This window comes from Scyliorhinus torazame, chromosome 17 (assembly GCF_047496885.1).
Source record: "Scyliorhinus torazame isolate Kashiwa2021f chromosome 17, sScyTor2.1, whole genome shotgun sequence".
NCBI classification, from domain to species: Eukaryota; Metazoa; Chordata; class Chondrichthyes; order Carcharhiniformes; family Scyliorhinidae; genus Scyliorhinus; species Scyliorhinus torazame.
The window spans coordinates 137,684,060-137,706,649 of record NC_092723.1 but is presented as its reverse complement, the minus strand read 5'-3'; the positions used below and the strand labels follow the sequence as shown (position 1 = coordinate 137,706,649).

Below are 22,590 nucleotides of genomic sequence, written 5' to 3'. Positions count from 1 at the left end.
TTATTTGTACTCCAAGATCCCTTTTGTCTTCTAGCCCTTTAGGTAATTATTTTCCAATTAACATGTGACCTCCTTAGTTTGTTGATCGCTTCCCTCGTTTCCACAAGTTTACCAGGCTAAACTTCCTCTAAAGCTACCCCTGACCTGACCATGAACTTGTATCTTTCGCTGATTTCTCGCTATCCTCCTCTCAGGCCTTCTCCAAGCTCATCTAATCCATGAGAGCCACCTCCTGCTCCCTCGATTCTATTCCCACTCGGGTGCTAGCTATCCAACTTCCTTGGCTGGTCTCCCTTGTAGCTGATATTTTGTGGTTTACTCCCTTCAGCCACTGTCCCTCTTCTTCAAATGTCTCCTCAAAAATCCAAACCTTGACCTCACCGTCCTTACAAACTGTTGCCCCATCTCCAAGCTCCCTATTTTCTCTAATGTCCTTGAATGTGTTCCTGATCCCCAAATATCTCCCTAATTTCCAGGGATTTCACATATCAATCCCTCTGATCAGGTTTCTATCCCTGTCACAATACTGAAACTGCTATTATCCAAGCCGTAAATAACATTCTATGTCACTATGACAAGGTAAACTGTCCCACCTCATCTTTCTCAACATATTTTTAGCTATTGACATGGTTGACTACACTATCCTCCTTTCTTCTTTTTCTGTTGGGTAGAATGGTGCTCACCTGGTTCCATTCTTATTAATCTAATATAGCTATACAAACTCAGGCTATGGCTTCTTTTCCCTCTCCATTATGTCTGGTGCCCCTACGGAGGACCTATCCTTGACCCCACTCTATTTCCTATCTCCATGCTGTTCCTTAGGAACATCATCCAAAAACATTAGCTTTCACATGTGTGACCAGCTGTCTGAACTCCTCCACTATGGCTAAATTGTTAGACTGCTTGTTGACATACAGTACTGGATGAGCAGAAATATTTTCCTATTGAATATTGGGAAGACCAAAGTCTTCAGCCCAGCTCAAAATCTTTTCACTAGCCATGAACTCCATCTGGAGGCTGAACCAGACTGTTTTTCAACCTATGTGCCATATTTGACCCTGATGTGAATCTCTGATCACATATCCACACCATGAAAACCACCTATTTTCACCAACTGATTTGCCTGTTTTAGTGCATTTTCTCATGAAACTCTCATTCATGGCTTTACTACCTCTGTACCTGACTATCTTCCCTCCATACCTGACTATCTTCCCTCCATACCTGACTATCTTCCCTCCATACCTGACTATCTTCCCTCCATACCTGACTATCTTCCCTCCATACCTGACTTATCTTCCCTCCATACCTGACTTATCTTCCCTCCATACCTGACTATCTTCCCTCCATACCTGACTATCTTCCCTCCATACCTGACTATCTTCCCTCCATACCTGACTATCTTCTCTCCATACCGGACTTATCTTCCCTCCATACCTGACTATCTTCCCTCCATACCTGACTATCTTCTCTCCATACCTGACTTATCTTCCCTCCATACCTGACTATCTTCTCTCCATACCTGACTTATCTTCCCTCCATACCTGACTATCTTCCCTCCATACCTGACTATCTTCTCTCCATACCTGACTATCTTCCCTCCATACCTGACTATCTTCTCTCCATACCTGACTTATCTTCCCTCCATACCCGACTTATCTTCCCTCCATACCTGACTGCAGTTCACTGGTGGGCAGCCTTCCACTTTCTACTCTTGGTCACCTTGAGGTCATCCAAAACTCTGCTGCCCATGTCCTTACTCACACCAAAACCCTTTTAACCATCACCACTGTGCTTGATGACCTACACGGACTGTCAGTCAAGTAATGCCTCAATTTTAAAAGTCTCATTCTTAATTTCAATTCTCTCTGTGGTCTCATCCTTCCATATCTCAGTCATCTCCTCCAGCCCTATAATCCTCTGAGCAATCTGCACTCACCTAATTCTTGAACATTTCCGATTTCAATCGCTCCCGCATTGGTAGCCAGAATTTCAGCTGCTGAGGTCCTAAACTTTGAAATTCCCAACCTGAACCTTTCTGCCTCCCCTTTCCTCCTTTAAGATGTCCCTTAAAAGCCTACCTGTCTGACCAAGCTTTTCACCATCTATCCTAATGTCACCTTGTGGTTCGGTGACAATTAAGATATTTTATTATGGCAAAGATGTTATATAAAAACAAGTTGTCATTATTTCCCAAAATGTAATACCTCACACGTATCTGTGTTGACATTCATTTGCCAATAAAATGCCAATTCTTTTATAATAATAATCTTTATTGTGACAAGTAGGCTTACATTATCACTGCAATGAAGTTACTGTGAAAAGCCCCTAGTTGCCACATTCCAGCGCCTGTTTGGGTATACTGAGGGAGAATTCAGAATATCCAAATTACCTAACAGCACATCTTTCGGGACTTGTGGGAGGAAACCGGAGAACGTGCAGACCCCGCAGTCCGTGGCCCAAGCCGGGAATCGAACCTGGGACCCTGGGGCTGTGAAGCAACAGTGCTAACCACTGTGCTACCATGCCGCCCTGCACATTTATTGATATCTTGCAATTTGTTGCAGAACTCCTCAGTATTGACTACCTGCCACCAATTTGGGGTCACCTGCAAACTTAGAAATTATGTTTTAGACTGCTAAAGTCTAAGTCATGAATATAAGTCATAAACAGTGTTAGCTCCAGCACTGATCCTTGTGGAGCCCGTGTTCTATTTCTGTTACTTTGTATAGCCACTCAACACTCCAGCTATCCATTCTGCTACTTGTCCCCTGATTTCATTAGCTGTGATATTATTAATTGCTCTCTTATATGGTAAAGGCCTTTTTGGAAATCTAGATAAATTACATCCAGGACATAACTCTTGTCTACTTTCTCTCTTACTTCTTCAAAGAATTCAGGGGGTTGATCAAGTAAGACTTTCCCTTTTGAACTCCATGCTGACTGTTATATTATTTTGGTTTCTAGATGTTATCCTAAGGTGAAAACACTTTCACAATTGAAGGAGTTCCTTTGAACATTTCTTATCGCACTTAATCACGAGCATTTAATGTGGTACAGGAATAAAAATCATAGAAAAAGAAAGGGACATGGGAGAGTGAGAGATAGAGAAATAGAAACAGTGAGACATGGGAGGAGAGAAAGAGATGGAGGATGCGATGGGGGGGGGGGGGGGGGGGGGGACACAGGTGACTAGAGGTAGATGAAGAGAAGACAAAACAGTTAAAGTGTGGGTAGACAGCTAGAGGCAGGGATGAAAGAGGCAAAGGAATCAAGGGAAAGAGATGGTAGGAGAGAGACAGATAAATAGCAAGAGAAACAGAAAACCAAATAGAACGTAACGAGATAAGGCAAAATTGCATTTAATAGACCATGATATGAAGGGCCGGTTAAATTGGAGTGGTGAACTCACCCATTGATTTGCTGCACCTATCTAGCTGACTCAAATTTTAAGTTCTTCAACGTCAGGGCGTTCACTGAAACCTGCTGGCCCCACATTGGGTCTTCTCTGCTCAAAACCCCCAGAATGCTGGGGACAATTCCCCTGGCCCTAATAGCTGCCCCCTGTCACTTGATCTTCAAACCCAGGCAGATGCTATCCACCAGCAGCATGCTAATGAGGCTGATCATTAAAATCATAGAATTTACAGTGCAGAAGGAGGCCATTCGGTCCATCAAGTCGACACTGGCCCTTGAAAGAACACCCTACTTAAGCCCAGTAACCCCACCTAACATTTGGACACTAAGGGGCAATTTAACATGGCCAGTCCATCTAACCTGCACATCTTTGGACTGTGGGAGGAAACCAGAGCACCCGGAGGAAACCCACGCAGACACGGGGAAAAAGTGCAAACTCCACACAGTCACCTGAGGCCGGAATTGAACCGGGATCCTGGAGCTGTGAGGCAACAGTGCTAACCACTGTGCCGCTGGCTAGCTGGCCTCTCTGCTAAGCCAGGCTAATCTAGTGAAAGAGGACAAAGAACAAAGAATACAGCACAGGAACAGGCCCATCGGCCCTCCAAGCCTGCGCCAACCATGGTACCTGCCTGAAGTAAAACCGTCTGCACTTACAGAGTCCGTATCCTTCCATTCCCACCCTATTCATATATTTGTCTCGATGTCCCTTAAATGCTGCTATCGTACCTGCTCCCACCACCTCCCCAGGCAGCGCATTCCATACATTTACCACCCTCTGTGTAAAATACTTGCCTCGCACATCTGCTCTAAACTTTTCCCCACGCTTTAAACCTACGTCCCCTAGAACTGGACTCTCCTACCGAGGAAAGAGCATCTAACTATCCACTCTGTCTATGCCACTCATAATCTTGTAGACTTCTATCATGTCGTCTCACAACCTCCGTTGTTCCAGTCAGAACAGACAGAGTTTATCTAACCTCTCCTCACCGCTAATGCCCTCCATACCAGGCAACATCCTAGTAAACCGCATCTACACTCTGTCCAAAGCATCCACGTCTTTCTGGTAGCATAGCGACCAGAATTGTACACAATATTTCAAATGAGGCCTTACTAAGGTCCTGTACATCTGCAACATGACTTGCCAATTTTAATGCCCCGACCGATGAAGGCCAGCATGCCGTATGCCTTCTTGACCACCTTATCCTCATGCGTTGCCACTTTTCAGTGATCGGTGACATGCAAGCCCAGATCTCTCTGCCTGTCAGTACTCGCAAGAGTTCTACCATTTACTGTATTTCTTGGTATGAAGCGATCCAGAAAAGCAGGATCATTTATCACAGAATTATCTAGTACAGAAGGGGCCATTTGGCCCATCGTGCACGTGCCAGTCTTGGGTGGAGCCATCAAATTAGTCTTGCTATTTCCCTTTGTAGATTTTTTCCTTTCAAGTTTGTGAAGTTACAAATAATGTTCTTGTCCAAAGTAAAAATAAAAATGCTTTATCTCCAGCTCTAAAACAATGTTCAAGTGCTGAGACCTCCCCAGGTCCTGCCCTCTCAATATTCTGTAGTACTGCATATCTACCACCAGAGGTCCCCATGGTAGCTCAACAGATAACTCACAATTTGCCCTGGTGGATGAAACCTGGTACTGCATAGTTTAAATTTCATCTGCAATCCTGGATCTTGGGCCTCGACAAATTTTGTATCCTTTTCACAAACTAACAATTAAAAGATAAACACACATGTTTGATGGTCACAGGCAGTACAGGCAGTTTGAAGGCAAAACATTTTCCGAGTATAATTTCCACATCTGGAAGTTATGAATTTCACTTATGGACGATTGCAAGTTACAATCTGCAACTACCAGTAAATGTTTAATTTATACTTCATGTTCAGTTATTCTAGGAATCTGTTTTCTCCTCTTCTCTCCCCCTCTTGCTGAGGTGCAATTCTTTGATGTGCACAGCTAGTTAGTAAGCGTCAGCGAGCAATTCAATCATGGGAGGAACAGTTGAGACCAAAGCTGCTCTTACCTAAAGTGCACACTATTTCCTAAATAACATCAGACTGAGAAACCTCTCATTACCTCTCAGGAGCAGAGAGGGTAAATGTAGCATTTCCTCTGGCCTAGGTCAGTTAACATCTCATTGGCCAGGCAATGAACCCAGGACTACTGTTCTGTTTGACTTAACCAGGCACAGGTTTAACCAAACTAGACCTCAAGTATAGTCACCCTGGCATTCTTAATGCTGATGTATGAAGTGGGGAGAATGGACTAGATGATTTTCCTAGACTCAACGAGGAGTTCTTGTGGTAGCCTACCCGTAAACACACAGAACACTAGCAAAGTACACCTCAGCTTCAAATGTTTTGTCATTATGTAGTTAAAATGATCACAATGATCAGGTACTACATTGTCTTAGTTTATTACACAAAAACCAATGAGGTGCATACTGTGAATAAAATTGTTTCCATAATGATCACATGACTCAATGTTCAGACTCGATGTGCTGAATAGCCTCCTTCTGCACTGTAAATTCTATCATCTGTGACAAATTTGAAATGTAAATTTTATACCAGCTGAAATCTTTGAATGAAGCACTGGATACACTGTATTGTTCTGATGAGACACAGGCTCATTGAAACACATCACAACAGGTCAGGGATCAAGAAAGATGGATTGGTTAATTACCCACACTGCAGCCACTGGAGAGATGGGATTTGTTCAAGGTCATTTTGCAGCTGATTTAAGCGGATTAATTTGGTGCTGGTTAGAGGTAGCGCTGATGTAAATGAGTTGTCGTGTTTCCATTTAATGAAGTACGTGTGTGTGTAATGTTAGCAATAACTAATGACAACAATTATGTGACTCACTGCCACTGATGCGATCGTAACAGAAGCTCTGAAATGAATGCAAATTCGCATTTTACCAGCATCTGTTTTATGTCGGGTGGGTTTTTAGCGAGTGTTCAGTTCCCTCATTCTCAGAAGTGCATTACTGGGCCCTATCTACCCCGCTCTGCTCTAAGGAGTCATGTGATGACTCACACGCCCTTTGAACCACTACAGTTAATCTCAAAATGACTGCTGCCCATAAACATTGAACACTTTTGTAAGGCATTCACCAGCTACTAATGATACTAGTACATTCCACCTCAAATTTCTTTCTCCTTTAACGTTGATATTTTGCTTGATGTAAGGGTGTGGTGTGCAAATCATTAATAACAAAAATTAACAATGCCTCCCTCATCTGAAATAGTGGCAGAGCTAAAATTAATAAAGAAACAAGGAATGTGGGGTGCTGGAGACAATACTAAAAGGAGAGAGAATTATAGTGTGATAATCCTCATGAGGACCACGAAGGATCACTTACTGATCTCCCCGTGGGGCTTGTGGAGTACAAGATCCCATGGTAACGGGTGGAGGCCCGTCCGGCTGGGTCTTGCTAGCAAGCCTTTTAAATACCATCCCAGACTCGGATTGGGAGTTCCTGTTAGTCCTGGCTGGGACACTAGTGTTGTACAAGTTAAAATAAATGTTATCTTCATGTCTCCTGGATGACTACAGATAGCATGTGTTGGGACTCTTATGTTACCTTCTAATAAGAATCGGTAGTCTGGTGGTTGGTGGGAGATGTCAAAAATATGACTTTACTGTTAATTATTCATTGCTATACAATTGAATAAGAACCAAATTAGAAAATCTCGCAACAAAAAAATCAAACAATGCAATAAAAAAGTCAAGCACATGGAAAAAAGCATAAAGCACAAAAGAAATGACTGTAAGCACAAACAGATAGATGATTCAAGAATTCAGGAACAAAGAACCTCGGCCACGAGGTTCTATTTTTAAGGGCATTCCTATCTCTAGTTTAACCCCTCATTTATGTTCATTGGCTTCTAATTTTCAGTTGAGACCTCCTGGTTTGCTCAAATGAATGTCTGTTACTCAGAGGATGATTTGTTAATCAAACATTGGACATTACTTAAGATTGACTAGTGCCTATCAAAACTAGCTTAGCTTCTGCGTGCGCAGTCTTAGGAAAGTACTGGATGTGTTTCCTCACATTTTGCTATGTTTCATAGCTTGGCAGAGACCTAGCTAAAATTGATTAGTTGATTAGACAGAGAACAATACATTCTCAGCTCTGAATACACTGGAATACAATGGTTAATTCATTATATGAGAAAATGACTTGGTCCCCACAGTCAAGACACTTTTAATATTTGCTTCTTTAGCTATATGCATTCAATTAGCCCCTCAGTATGTCTGAAAGCAATGTTTCCACATAGAAGGGTAACAGCCAATCACCTCTACCCTGAGCCCTGATGTGTATGCAGAATGGAGCAGAGGACAGGACTGAGGTCAACATCATGTACAAATTCTGAAGGGCGTGAAGTATCCATGCCTGTTTGCAGTTTGTTCAAAAGGCTCCATGAAACCCTCAAAGAATCTTGACATGTCTGTGTTGGGGCAAAAGGAAGCAACTCCTATCTTCCCAGCCTTAACTGGCCCCATCCCCAGGATGTGTGGCTGCGTCCGGAGAGTGGGTTGTAAATTTCCCCTACAATGTTGTGAATCCAAGCAATGTAGCCTCTAAGATGTGCATGTGTGGTGTGCAGCAATCTGGAATACACCCCACTTTGAAATAAACAGGCACTCACAAATTTTGACAGTTTGTCTGGAGACATTTTCGGACTAAAGTCAGTCATGACCATTAAAATATAAAGTTCCAGTGTACAAAAAGGTAGAGAAAGAACTTTGTAGACCAGCCAGCACAAAGAAAATTTAGAGAACATATTGGACCCAATCAATGCAGTTCACTCCCAAAACTGTTATTTGCAATAATGCAACTAGTAAGGGCACATTGCTTCCTTCTGCCTCCCTGACTTACCATCGTCTGGAAGCAGGAGTGGAGTTGAGTCAGGAACTGGGGCTTTCCAGGAGCAGCCAGAACTCTCTTCTCCACCATGGTGCATTCCACATCATCATCCTGGATCACCACATCCTTCTTCAGGATCTTGATAGCATAGAGCTCATCAGTGCCTTTCCTTTCAGCCAGCATCACCTGCGAGGCACAGAGAGAACATACAAACATCCTGAGTCCATGTTGGCACACTGCTGGTGAACACTACTTATGCTGGGGAATGAATTAAACACGGTTGCCAATTTCCTCCCTCCCTTCACCTTATCTCTGAATTCTGGACACCTGCTTACTGCTTGGTACTTACTGGCCATACTTCACTGTGGAGCTAAGCACTGGGTGTCTTCAGCATTGGAGGATATTACAACTGAGCTTGAATTTGTCTTTACTTAACATTTACAGATCCAAAACTTGGCAGAGTGGGTTTCTAAATTATAAAGCAGGAATCCTGACACATTTTTCGAGACAGGAGCACAGAGATCAACAGTAACATTTGCACTGCTGCCCCATCTCTCAATGAGGCTATTGCAGCACAAACCAAAGATCAAACCTGGGACTTGCTGTGTTGTGTGGCTTTGTGCTACACCAGGCCACACCTTTGACCCTTGAAATACTAAGGTGAGCTACATTGTCTGACCTTGGTAAGAAGGGTGTGGTAGATTGGAGCGTGTGGCATACCAAAACAGATGCCGGAAGTAACTTCACTGCAGTGTTAATGTAAGCCTACTTGTGACAATAAAGATTATTATTAGTAGTATACAACATAAACACAGAGGGCTTGCAGGGTAGTCTGATTCAAATGTAGAGGCTGGCTGGATTTCTGCTTTTGGAAAATGCAATTATAAACTCTTCCCTGGAATGCTGTGAACTGTTTACACCAATTCTTTGGAGTTTCCCCAGATTTTCCATTGGGGTTACAGTAATGAAATTCCCCTCGATTGCTTAGCCATCAGAAACACATTTATCTTTGAACTTTCTACTTTTCCAGCAGTACTGAATCTGTGAACATGGTCCCCACTAAATGCATTTCTTTACACTGGTGTTCCAGCTCTGTTACCAGCAACACATCACACTGCAATACTATAACACTGCCACAAAACATAATATAGCATTATATCAGCAACATGACATTGAACAACACAAAATACCAGTGACACAGCAACAAATAAAATGCAATAGAGCATCAAGCCAGCACAAAATAAAAGACATGACATAATAAAATGTAACATTATGTAACTACATACAAAAATGGACCACAAACACATCAACTAATACCACAATAAAATGACTAGAATATAACAGAATAAAATATTAAAACCTCACCATATGACACTAGAATACGAGACCAGGGATGTACTTCTGAGGCTGCATAAGGCTCTGGATCAGACCCCATTTAGAGTATTGTGAGCAGTTTTGGGCCCCATATCTAAGGAAGGATGTGCTGACCTTGGAAAGGGCCCAGAGGAGGTTCACAAGAATGATCCCTGGAATGAAGAACTTGTCGTATGAGGAATGTTTGAGGACTCTGGGTCTGTACTCGTTGGAGTTTAGAAGGATGAGAGGGGATCTTATTGAAACTTATAAGATACTGCGAAGCCTGGATAGAGTGGACGTGGTGAGGATGTTTCCACTTGTAGGAAAAACTAGAACCAGAGGACACCATCTCAGACTAAAGGGACAATCCTTTAAAACAGAGATGGGGAGCAATTTCTTCAACCAGAGGGTGGTGAATCTGTGGAATTCTTTGCCACAGAAGGCTGTGGAGGCCAATTTGTTGAGTGTCTTTAAGACAGATATAGATAGGTTCTTGATTAATAAGGGGATCAGGGGTTATGGGGAGAAAGCTGGAAAACGGGGATGAGAAAATATCAGCCATGATTGAATGGTGGAGCAGTCTCGATGGGCCGAGTGGCTTAATTCTGCTCCTATGTCTTATGGTCTTATGGCACATCATCAATGCTGATTCTCAGAATCTGGACCATTTGCCACACACATAGCCCCTCTTGCCCCTGCACATATCATATGTTTTTTTTCCATTTACTGTTACCATAGACCTTTTATGATAATGGAAGAATGTCTGTTGAGGATAGCATTGTAATTTGCAATGAGTTTCAGTGAATCCACAAGTTTGTTCTTGGGACAGTGCAGAGGGAGCTTTAGTCTGTGTCCAACCTGTGCTGTACCTGCCCTGGGAGTGTTTGGTGGGAAAGTGCAGAGGGAGCTTTATGCTGTGTGTAACCTGTGCTGTACCTGCCCTGGGAGTGTTTGGTGGGAAAGTGCAGAGGGAACTTTATTCTGTATTTCAACAACACTGCTCCTTTTAATTCATTCATTGGATGTGAATGCCACTGGCAAGGCTATTTATTGCTATTCCCTACACTACTGAATAGTTTGCTCGGCATTTCAGAAGCAGGTGGATTTCTACAATAATCCAATAGTTTCATGTGGTGGGATTTTCCGGTCACAACAAAGTCGCTGGACTCTTGAGCGGCGCTCTCCCCCACCACAACAGAACTGGAAAATTCCACCCAAGTCACCATTCCTGATATTAGCTGCTTGATTGAAATTTATTTAATTAACGGAATTTAAAATTTCCCAGCTGCATTGGTGAACGCTGGATTATTAGCTCAAGCCTCTGTATTACTAGTCCATGAACTTAACAACTATGCTACTGGACAATGCAATAGTACACCACAAATACATCAACCAATACAATAACACAAAATAACTAGAACATGCAGAATAAAACATTAATATCTGATATATGATCAATGTTGATACTCAGAATTTGGACCATTCATCTGTACTCTTGCTCCCACAGGGCTGCTTTGGGGACTGTTTGATGGGATAATGTGAAGGGAAAGTGTTTGAATGGAGATTCATGAGCAGGCCTCTCAGCATTTGGTGAGCCTGACTCAGGATCTTGCCTTGGCTGATGCGAAAGCTACCCCCAAATTAACCAAAGTGTCATTTAATTTTCCGTTTTATTCAACAAAATGATTCTGTCCAATTTGTGAGTATAATATCTCAGGATCATCAAATCTAAAAACCAAAGAATCTGGAAATTAACCAGACGATTGACTTGTTTGATTATAGGGCATCAGTAGGACATTTGGGAAAAGAGACTGGCAGGTAATGAAAATATATTCATATCTGGATCAGAGTTAATGAGATTTTAGAACAGAGAACCCTGAAGCTCCTCCTGGGCACACTACTGATTACAAACATCAATTCAGAGCCATCTGCTTGGAACAAATGCGGTGGATGTGAATGATAAACTTGAGGCCCAACTCTTGTTCATCCAATTTGGATTCATACCCTCAGGATGTGGAGTGAATGTCATGAATCCAGCTATCGATGCAGAATGTGTACCTCATTCCTCACAAAACGCATTGGAAAGATTCGGTGAAACTCCCCACGGTGCACAAAAGGAGGCACTTTTCTCTTACACATTAAAACCTGAGAATGTACAAATTACTTTCAGCTATGTCACTGCCTCACAGCCCTCTACCAATTCATTGGCTTAATCAATGTTGTATCTATTAAATGATAGGTGGTACATGCACCATGACTTTTCTCCATCATTTCCCATCTGCCATATTGAAGGTCAGACATGATTCAGTGGGTAGCAGATTTCTGTCCATATCGGGCATTAATGAAACAGGTGGATTTTTACAATAATCCAATGGTTTTGTGTGGTGGATATTCTGGTCCTAACAAAGTTGATGGACTCTTGAGCAGTGCTCTGCATTTTCTGAATCTCTCCCCCCACCTCCCCCCCCCCGCAACAGGACTGGAACATTTCACCCAAATCACCATTCCTGATATTAGCTGCTGGATTGAAACTTATTTAATTAACAGAATTTTAAATTTCCCAGCTGTATTGGTGAACGCTGGATTATTAGCTCAAGCTTCTGTATTACTAGTCCATGAACTTAATAATTATGCTACTGTACAATGCAATAGTACACCACACACATCAACCAATACAATAATACAACACAATAAAATAACTAGAACATACAGAATAAAACATTAAAACCTGATATATGACCAGAGTCAAAAGCTTGCGGTTTCCAGGCCGACACACTGGCTCAGTACTACAAGGGGGTTACACAGTCGGCGGTGCAGTCTTTTGGATGAGACGTTAGACTGAGGCCCTGTTGGCTCCCTCAGGTAGATGTAAAAGATTCCACGGCACTATTTGGAAGAGAAGCAGCAGGTTCTCCCAATTTTTGACCAAACATTTATCCCTCAACCAATCATCACTAAAACAAAAGATCTGACTCCTGCTACAATTTGGGAATGTTCCCCCCATTTGTAACGCATTGGGGAGAGCTTGTGCAAGTGTATATTGGACAGGTTACTTCCTAAATACAATAGAAACTGAACCAATGGTGCAGTGTAACTCTTACTTTCCCAAAGCTGCCCTTCCCCAGCACCATCAAGAAGTTGAAGTCAGCCAGCTTCATCCGATCCCGATTGCCATTGTTGTCAATTTTGGACCACGAGCTGGATCGTTTCTCCTCGGCTGCCTTAGAACCTGGCCCAATTCTGGCTCTCTGCAAATAAAATAAAACAGCAGCTAAAACTAAAGCTGTGGGAGGCACTTGGGATAGCCCATAGAGTGAGGGTGGCTATTACAGACTCCCAAATGTAGAAGCAGTTGGGTGTGGAGCCAGTATAGTGTGGGGGCAGGGGGGTCGCGAAGATGGAGACACAGGAGTGGACCACAAGGATGGAAGTACAAATGGGAGGCGTTGGAACAGAGCTCCAAGAACTGCTGGAAAGATACAGCCCAAGATATACTGGGGGAGGGGAATACTGTTACATTAGTGACCGGCACTGGGGGCATAGCCTCAGGATAGGAGGCACCATGGAAAATGCTGAAGATGGAGGATCAGGAGTGGGCTGGTAATGTGTGAAATGGTTTTGTAGTGCTGCATGGGATCCAAGGAGTACGAATGGCTGCGATCCCAGAAGTGACATTGGATGGGACGGCTGGGAGTCACTGGATGCGTTTGTGAAGAGATGCCATCAGTAGTTCCGAGATTAAGCTCCAGGAACGATGGGGAAGAGGACGCATGTCGAAAGAAATGCTGAGGATGTGGGGATACCGAGAGTGGTTAGAAACCATTGTGTGAGGATGCAAGATGTACACTGTTAAAGTTACCCCAGTGCAACACCACAGACAGCAGGGTTATGCAAGCAATAAAATCAAAAATAAAACAATGAATGTTGCACAACTCAATAAGAATAACATTTTTAAATTATCCAAAACCTTTGATCAGCATCCATCAGACAAGCTCAGCACTCAATGCTGTTTCTCTCCTTCGCAGAATTTGAGTAACATAAACAACAGTGTCATCTTCCTGAATGTTTTACAGGAATTCTTCCTCATTCTTCCAGCGGAGTGGGCAGAGAGGGGAGCGATTTTTGGAGGGGAGAGCTGGAAGGTAAGCTGCGTTTTTGATTTTTAAACTTACTTTTTGGAGCTTTTTTTTTCTCAGAACAGCAGGAAGTTGGCCGTGGGGAGACCTGGGAAGGTTTGTATTACCCAATAAATTTGAACGGTGAGGAAACCCGACACACTACACGTGTAGTGTCTCCCACCCTCCCTCCTCCTCTAACCTAAAAAAAACTCAGTTCTGTGAGCAGGTAAGCTATTTACTTTTTTTTTTCTTCTCTTTCTTTTTTATTGGGAGACTAAGTCGAGGCGATGGCAGCTAGGGCAGTGGAATGTTCCTCCTGCAGAATGTTCGAGGTAAGGGAGACCACCGGTGTCCTTCCTTCCTGACATCACCTGCGGGAAGTGCAGCCATCTCCAGCTCCTCACAGACCGTGTTAGGGAACTGGAGCTGGATGAACTGAGGATCATTCGGGAAGCTGAGGGGGTGATAGATAGAAGCTACAGGGACATAGTTACACCTGAGAACAAAGGTAGCTGGGTAACAGTTAGAGGTGGGAAGAGGAGGAAGCAGTTAATGCAGGGATCCCTGTGGTCGTTCCTCTCAACAATAAGTATACCGCTTTGGATACTGTTGGGGGGATTACCTAGCAGGGGTAGGCTGCAGTGACCGGGTCTCTGGCACGAGGTCTGGCTCTGGGGTACAGAAGGGAAGGGGGGAGGTAGGAGAGCACTATTTATAGGGGACTCAATAGTTAGGGGTACAGAAAGGCGGTTCTGTGGGCACAGGCGAGACTCTCGGATGGTTTGTTGCTTCCCGGGTGCCAGGGTCCATGACGTCTCGGATCGTGTCTTCAGGATCCTTAAGGGGGAGGGGGAGCAGCCAGAAGTCGTGGTGCACATTGATGTAGGTAGGAAAAGGGGTGTGGATGTAATAAACTAGTTTAGGGAGTTAGGCTGGAAGTTAAAAGCCAGCAGACAGAGTTGTCATCTCTGGTTTGTTGCCGGTGCCACGTGATAGCGAGGCTAGGAATAGGGAGAGTGCGCAGTGGAACACTTGGCTGCAGGAATGCTGTAGGAGGGAGGGCTTCAGGTATTTGGATAATTGGAGCGCATTCTGGGGAAGGTGGGACCTGTACAAGCAGGATAGGTTGCATCTGAACCAGAGGGGCACTAATATCCTGGGAGGGAGGTTTTATAGTACCCTTCGGGAGGGTTTAAACTAATTTGGCAGGGGAATGGGAACCGGATCTGGAGTCCAGCAACTAAGGTAGCCGATGTTCAGGACACCCAAGCGTGTAGTGAGGTAGTGGGGAAGGTAACACTGACAAAGGAGAGTAACTTGCAGGCACGGAGATGGGTTGAAGTGTGTATACTTCAACACAAGAAGCATCAGGAATAAGGTGGGTGAACTTAAGGCATGGATCGATACTTGGGACTACGATGTTGTGGCCATCACGGAAACTTGGAAAGAAGAGGGGCAGAAATGGTTATAGATGTTTCAATAAGATTAGGAAGGGTGGTAAAAGAGGTGGGGGTGGCATTGTTAATTATAGATAGTATAACAGCTGCAGAAAGGCAGTTCGAGGAGGATCTGCCCACTGAGATAGTATGGGTTGAAGTCAGAAATAGGAAAGGAGCAGTCACCTTGTTGGGAGTTTTCTATAGGCCCCACAATAGCAGCAGAAATGTGGAGGAACAGATTGGGAAACAGATTTTGGAAAGGTGCAGAAGTCACAGGGTAGTAGTCATGGGTGACTTCAACTTCCCAAATATTGAGTGGAAACTCTTTAGATCAAATAGTTTGGATGGGGTGGTGTTTGTGCAGTGTGTCCAGGAAGCTTTTCCAACACAGTATGTAGATTGTCCGACCAGAGGGGAGGCCATATTGGATTTGGTACTTGGTAATGAACCAGAGCAAGTGATAGATTTGTTAGTGAGGAGCACTTTGGAGATAGTGACCACAATTCTGTGACTTTCACTTTAGTAATGGAGAGGGATAGGTTCGTGCAACAGGGCAAGGTTTACAATTGGGAAAAGGGTAAATACGATGCTGTCAGACAAGAACTGAAGTGCATAAGTTGGGAACGTAGGCTGTCAGGGAAGGACACAATTGAAATGTGGAACTTGTTCAAGGAACAGATACTACGTGTCCTTGATATGTATGTCTCTGTCAGGCAGGGAAGAGATGGTTGAGTGAGGGAACCATGGTTGACGAGAGGTTGAATGTCTTGTTAAGAGGAAGAAGGAGACTTATGTAAGGCTGAGGAAACAAGGTTCAAACAAGGCGCTGGAGTGATACAAGATAGCCAGGCGAGAACTGAAGAAGGGGATTAGGAGAGCTAAGAGAGGGCATGAACAATCTTTGGTGGGTAGGATCAAGGAAAACCCCAAGGCCTTTTACACATATGTGAAAAATATGAGAATGACTAGAGCGAGGGTAGGTCCGACCAAGGACAGTAGCGGGAGATTGTGTATTGAGTCTGAAGAGATAGGAGAGGTCTTGAACGAGTACTTGTCTTCCGTATTTACGAATGTGAGGGGCCATATTGTTGGAGACGACAGTGTGAAACAGACTGGGAAGCTCGAGGAGATACTTGTTAGGAAGGAAGATGTGTTGGGCATTTTGAAAAACTTGAGGATAGACAAGTCCCCCGGGCCTGACGGGATATATCCAAGGATTCTATGGGAAGCAAGAGCCGTTGGCAATGATCTTTTCGTCCTCACTGTCAACAGGGGTGGTATCAGGGGATTGGAGAGTGGCGAATGTCGTGCCCCTGTTCAGAAAAGGGAATAGGGATAACCCTGGGAATTACAGGCCAGTTCGTCTTACTTCGGCGGTAGGCAAAGTAATGGAAAGGGTACTGAGGGATAGGATTTCTGAGCATCTGGAAAGACACTGCTTGATTAGGGATAGTCAACACGGATTTATGAGGGGTAGGTCTTGCCTCACAAGTCTTATTGAATTCTTTGAGGAGGTGACCAAGCATGTGGATGAAGGTAAATCAGTGGAAGTAGTGTACATGGATTTTAGTAAGGCATTTGATAAGGTTCCCCATGGTAGGCTTATGCAGAAAACAAGGAGGCATGGGATAGTGGGAAATTTGGCCAGTTGGATAACGAACTGGCTAACCGATAGAAGTCAGAGAGTGGTGGTGGATGGCAAATATTCAGCCTGGTGCCCAGTTACCAGTGGAGTACCGCAGGGATCAGTTCTGGGTCCTCTGCTGTTTGTGATTTTCATTAATGACTTGGATGAGGGAGTTGAAGGGTGGGTCAGTAAATTTGCAGACGATACGAAGATTGGTGGAATTTTGGATAGTGAGGAGGGTTGTTGTCGGCTGCAAAGAGACATAGATAGGATGCAGAGCTGGGCTGAGAAGTGGCAGATGGAGTTTAACCCTGAAAAGTGTGAGGTTGTCCATTTTGGAAGGACAAATATGAATGCGGAATACAGGGTTAACGGTAGGGTACTTGGCAATATGGAGGAGCAGATAGATCTTGCGGTCTATGTTCATAGATCTTTGAAAGTTGCCACTCAAGTGGATAGAGCTGTGAAGAAGGCCTATGGTGTGCTAGCATTCATTAGCAGAGGGATTGAATTTAAGAACCGTGAGGTGCTGATGCAGCTGTACAAAACCTTGGTAAGGCCACATTTGGAGTACTGTGTGCAGTTCTGGTCGCCTCATTTTAGGGAGGATGTGGAAGCTTTGGAAAAGGTGCAAAGGAGATTTACCAGGATGTTGCCTGGAATGGAGAGTAGGTCTTACGAGGAAAGGTTGAGGCTGCTAGGCCTTTTCTCATTAGAATGGAAAAGGATGAGGGGAGACTTGATAAGAGGTTTATAAGATGATCAGGGGAATAAATAGAGTAGACAGTCAGAGACGTTTTCCCCCGGGTAGAACAAACCATTACAAGGGGACATAAATTTAAGGTGAATGGTGGAAGATATAGGGGGGGATGTCAGAGGTAGGTTCTTTACCCAGAGAGTAGTGGGGGCATGGAATGCACTGCCTGTGGAAGTAGTTGAGTCGGAAACATTAGGGACCTTCAAGAGGCTATTGGATAGGTTCATGGATTACAGTAGAATGATGGGGTGTAGATTAATTTGTTCTTAATCTAGGACAAAAGTTTGGCACAACATCGTGGGCCGAAGGGCCTGTTCTGTGCTGTATTTTCTATTTTCTATGAACAGGATTCCAGCCTCCAACTCACTCTTCAAGTATCCATTATTCTAAATGGAAGCACCTGACCCTGCAAATAGATTCCAGCATTTAATTCACTTCCAGGTATTTGTTATTCTATACATAAACTTTGCTGTAGTATTTCCGCAGCAGTGTGGTTCATATGGAGTGATAGATACAGTGGACTGTCAGGCTGAAGAATAATATCCTCACCTCTAATGAATAGAATTATTTGCATTGTCCCAACATTCCTGTCCCTTTGAATTGAGTACAGTCAGTTATCAGCAAGCAGCCAGCAGCAATCACGGAGCAACACCAGGGTAAATGAGAAGTGTGAGGCAGCAAGTACAGCAAATAAAGGTTACTTAGCAGACTGATAGACAGAGATGGGTGATGTGTGTGCAGACAGAATTTCAATTAATTGTATAGATAAATGCCGCAGGCCGCAAAATCCATTTGTCTGAAGTACTGACAATAAATGCTGCTCCTCTGGGTCATTCATTGGACAAACAGTCCATCATCAGCATTTTCGTACATTATAAATAACACAGGAAAGAATAACTTTAAACTGCTTGCAACATACACATTTTAAGAAGGGTTCTTTTCAAATGTCCCACTGATCCTTCTGGTCTTGAAATCCAACATCCTGCATGGTTTCCCTAGTGTCTCATATTTCCCACGTAATATATTGACAGTCCAACTTTGAACACCCATCAAACAGTTCAGTGAGAGTTATAGGTGGGAATGTAATTGAGAGGCACCTGTGGCCTATGTGTAAAATAATGGATACCCAGGAGTGAGTTACAGGCTGGAATCTAATTGATGGATTTGGCATGAGTTACAGGCTGAATGTTAAGATTGTGTACTTACATAATTCTCCATTTGCAAGACGGTCAGCTCTCTCTGCCTGTGTTAGTTATTTATTGTATGTTGTTAAAAGAACCACTTCATCCAGCTATCCTGAATCTGATTTGTCCTGAGACTTACCTCAAACTTCTGCCTGAGCTCCTCATTTCCTTCAGAGTCCTCTTCCGGTGGCACTGGCACATTGTAATATTCACCTTCCTCCTGGCTCAGCAACTTGTACCTGTGTAAGAGGGAATTTAGTTTCTTTTTGGAACTGGCTGCATATTTTTGAAGCATTCGCAATCCTGCAATCTCAGCTTTTGAAATATTTCATAGTGTGTGAAGGCAAATTCATATCTTGAATGTAAAACATTTAGTATTAATGCAATATTTCCTGATTGTGACTTTGGAGGCGATTTAACGAAAAAAACAACTGAGACCATTCTGGGCGGGATGCAACAGGAACGACTACGCTATTGAACGACATACGGTGCGAGTCAATGGAAAGATTTCGAAGTGAATTTGTGACGGGTTTTCAGGGAACCCGCTCTGCTGGCGGGTTCCCCACCACTATCCAAGGACATCTGGTCACTTTTTTAAAACTCTGGTTCCACCAGTTTCGCCCACACTTAGGGTGCGTTCCACCGGCCGCGTTGCACTCTTGCTCGAGCGCAGTGTGGCTGGTGAATCCCAGGAGAGGCCTCTTACGGGATTCCTGGCAGCCTTCATGCCTCGCGGGATCCACCCAAGTCCCGCGAGGTATCGGAGTCAGGATCCCACCCAAAAGGAGCAGGGCAAAACGGCACGTGCCAAAGTCGGTTTAAAACGGACTTCAGCAAATTTTACCGGCCTCCCAGGATCTACCGGCCTCCCCAGGAAAGCCGCAGCCAGATGCCATTCAGCACTGGTCCACACAAACGTGGACCAGGCGGAATGGCACCTGGGGGGTCGCCTTGGCTATCGAGATCCCTGGGGGATCAGGGTCAGTGCAGGGTAGCTCCCTGGCCCTCCCCCTGGAACGTGGGCACCTTAGCACTGCCACCCTGGGACTGCCAAGGTGCCCAGGTGACACTGCCAAGCTGGCAAGAACACTGCCAGCGTGGCAGTGCATGGGTGCCCGAGTGCCAGAGTGGCACTGCCAAGGTTCGGGGCCGAGGCGGGCCATGGCCGTAAAAGAAGGATGGATGGGGGTATGAATGGTTTTGGGGGGGGGGGGGTACCTGAAGAGTGGGGACCCTCAGGGACCCCATAGCGAGGTGTCCCCACTTGGGGGAAGTGCCCTTATGTGTGAGGGGTGACTTTACTCATGGTGGGGAGTATGGGGGACCCACAAGCTCACTTAGAGATCGGAGCACCCTTTCAAAATGGTGGCTCGATCTTGGGGTTCAGCTCCTATTATGGGCCAGGGCTTTGAGAACACCAAAGTATATCATGGAGTTCACCTGACCTACAACTTTTAATAGATTTTGGTTATGGGGAGCACAAGGCCCACATTACAGGTGTAATGCAACAGAGATCTAAAGTATTTTAAAAACAAAACAATGTTTTTTCTATGAATCCGGTTAACATTTTATAAACACACAGTAAACATCTTATCAACTACCAACACTGATAACTCCCCAAAAAGATACAGTACTCTATAGGTAACCCTTAGTAACTTTCCGAACAACATCCATAAGTCAAAAAACCCTTTTTAACAAAGACAGTAGGTTTGAATTCTCTACAGAAACAGGTATTACTTTGAAATCATCAAGTGATCTGGAAACATTCTTTCGAGAGAGACAGAGATATTCACCTTTTTGTTTGAATGCAGCTCTCCAACTGAAAACGAAACTAAAACACAGAGCCAAAAAGAGCTTCCAACTCAAAATGAAAGTAAAAAGCAAAATCACATTCTAGCTCCACCCACACAATGACATCACTGCAGCCATTTGATAAAACACACTTTTCTTAAAGGGACATTCACATGACACTTCCCAGTGCTGAAAAAAAATTGTCGATTCTCCGGAAAAATTTCTAAATTCATTTATGCCGAGTTTTTCAGGGAGTTTCCCATTCAGCCCATCAAGACTACACAAACCCTCTGAAAGAGCACCCTACAGGCCCACTCACGCACCCTATCCATGTAACCTCATTACCCCACCTACCGAACAATTTCGCATAGCCAATCCACCTAACCTGCATATCTTTGGACGGTGAGATGAAACCAGAGCACCTGGAAAAAACCCACGTAGACACGGGGAGAACATGTAAACTCCACACAGACAGTCACCTGAGGTTGGAATTGATCCCGGGCCCCTGGTGCTGTGAGGCAGCAGTGCTAACCACTGTGCCACCACTTAATTAATGTGAAAGTGCTCAGAAATATTCAACTGACATAGGCATCAAAAATTATATAGCTCTTAAGCAAAATCATTTCTGATCATTGAGCATCATTTTTTTGCCTTCAAAGCACTCAGAAGTACTCAACTGACTTCAAAAGTGATAATAAATTATTCTTCAATGTGATACCCCCATGAGATCCACCCGATTGACCTCCCGTGGGGCTCGTGGAATACGAGCTCCTTGCTGAGGGGCGGAGGCCTGAGAGTGGGACTGGTTAAAATCTGCCAATGAAGGACGACCAGGAAGGGAACCGGCATTTTCTGATGGCTCCGGCTGGGACTATTTGTACTCCCCGTCACTTTGCGGCTTGAATTGACTTTTGGAATAAAACAATCTGCTTTGAACCTCTTTGGAACTCTTGTGATTGTAACTGTCATAAACAAGTTCTAGTGATCACAACCGAATTTGACCAAGTTTCAGGCATCAGTTGATATAAACAATATCATACCATGGATTTTTTGAATTCCCAGCTGATGCAGTCTGTTATGCATGCATTGTGTAGATTGCATTCATCCAGAGCCCATTGAGGCACACTATAATTTCCGGGCTTTGGTTCAAGTGGGACTGCCGGAGGTTGCAGTGCTATTGTGACCCACCATGGCAGTGAATGTCTCAGCATTAACTACTTTTGGTAAAGGAAACTCAATGGGAAAAGCCATTGACAAAGATAGACCTCACTGAAATTAGGTTCTTGAGAGGCAACACCCCAAGATTAACACTGCCACCATCACAGCCACATTAATTCTCTATTATTTCAAAGTTAATTCGGGGATATAGATAATAGAATTTGGGTAAATAGAATTGAGCTTGAAGATCAGCCATGACGTAACTGAATTTCAGAACAGGCTTTTGAGGGCTGAATGTTCTCCTCCAATGCTAGGAACCAAAAAGGTGACTGCAAAATAACCTTGCCCCGGACTATGGCCGGTGTGGTTAAACCATTCTTTCTTAACTTCCAGTGGCAGCCATGCACGAGGCAGTTTTTTTGTCCTTTTCCCTGTTTGTTGGACAGATGTTTTGGTGGAAAAAGGTGTAGAGGTGGTCGAGGGAAGTTAAACTCCACTGGTGTGGCTGGTGGATGGATCCACGGACCAGAAGTGGGTCGAGAAGAAGGGAGCTGTTAGAGCAAGAAATTCTTTGTGCGCCACAGGTGAAGATGATGGAGGGTAAAGGGTCAGCCCTGCCTGCGCAGTGGTCAACAAAGCAGCTGGTGGACCTCTTAAATGAGATGTTCACCTGGCAGAGGAGCGAAGTCCAGGAGGACCTAGCCAAGGCAGTGGAACCACTACAAGCTGGAATTGATTGGGTGGAACAGATGCTGGAGTACTATGGCCAGGCTATTCAGAAGGTGGAGGAGGCGGTGGGAGAGCACGAGGGGCAGCTTGCCTCGTTGGCGGCAAAGATTGGAATGATGCGCGAGACCCA

The 22,590-nt window shown here is 44.2% G+C and overlaps 1 protein-coding gene across 2 annotated transcripts in view; it reads right to left on the bottom strand.

Annotated features, from left to right (window-relative positions):
* Positions 1–22,590, bottom strand: part of LOC140394178 (protein kinase C beta type) — a 532,929-nt gene that overhangs the window by 89,978 nt on the left and 420,361 nt on the right. For both annotated transcript variants that reach the window (XM_072481132.1, XM_072481130.1), the window contains exons 8-10: positions 18,922–19,021; positions 12,759–12,905; positions 8,314–8,487 (exon numbers count right to left, since the gene is read on the bottom strand). In XM_072481132.1, coding sequence (XP_072337233.1) covers positions 8,314–8,487; positions 12,759–12,905; positions 18,922–19,021 — 421 coding nt within the window. The remainder of the gene's footprint in view (positions 1–8,313; positions 8,488–12,758; positions 12,906–18,921; positions 19,022–22,590) is intronic.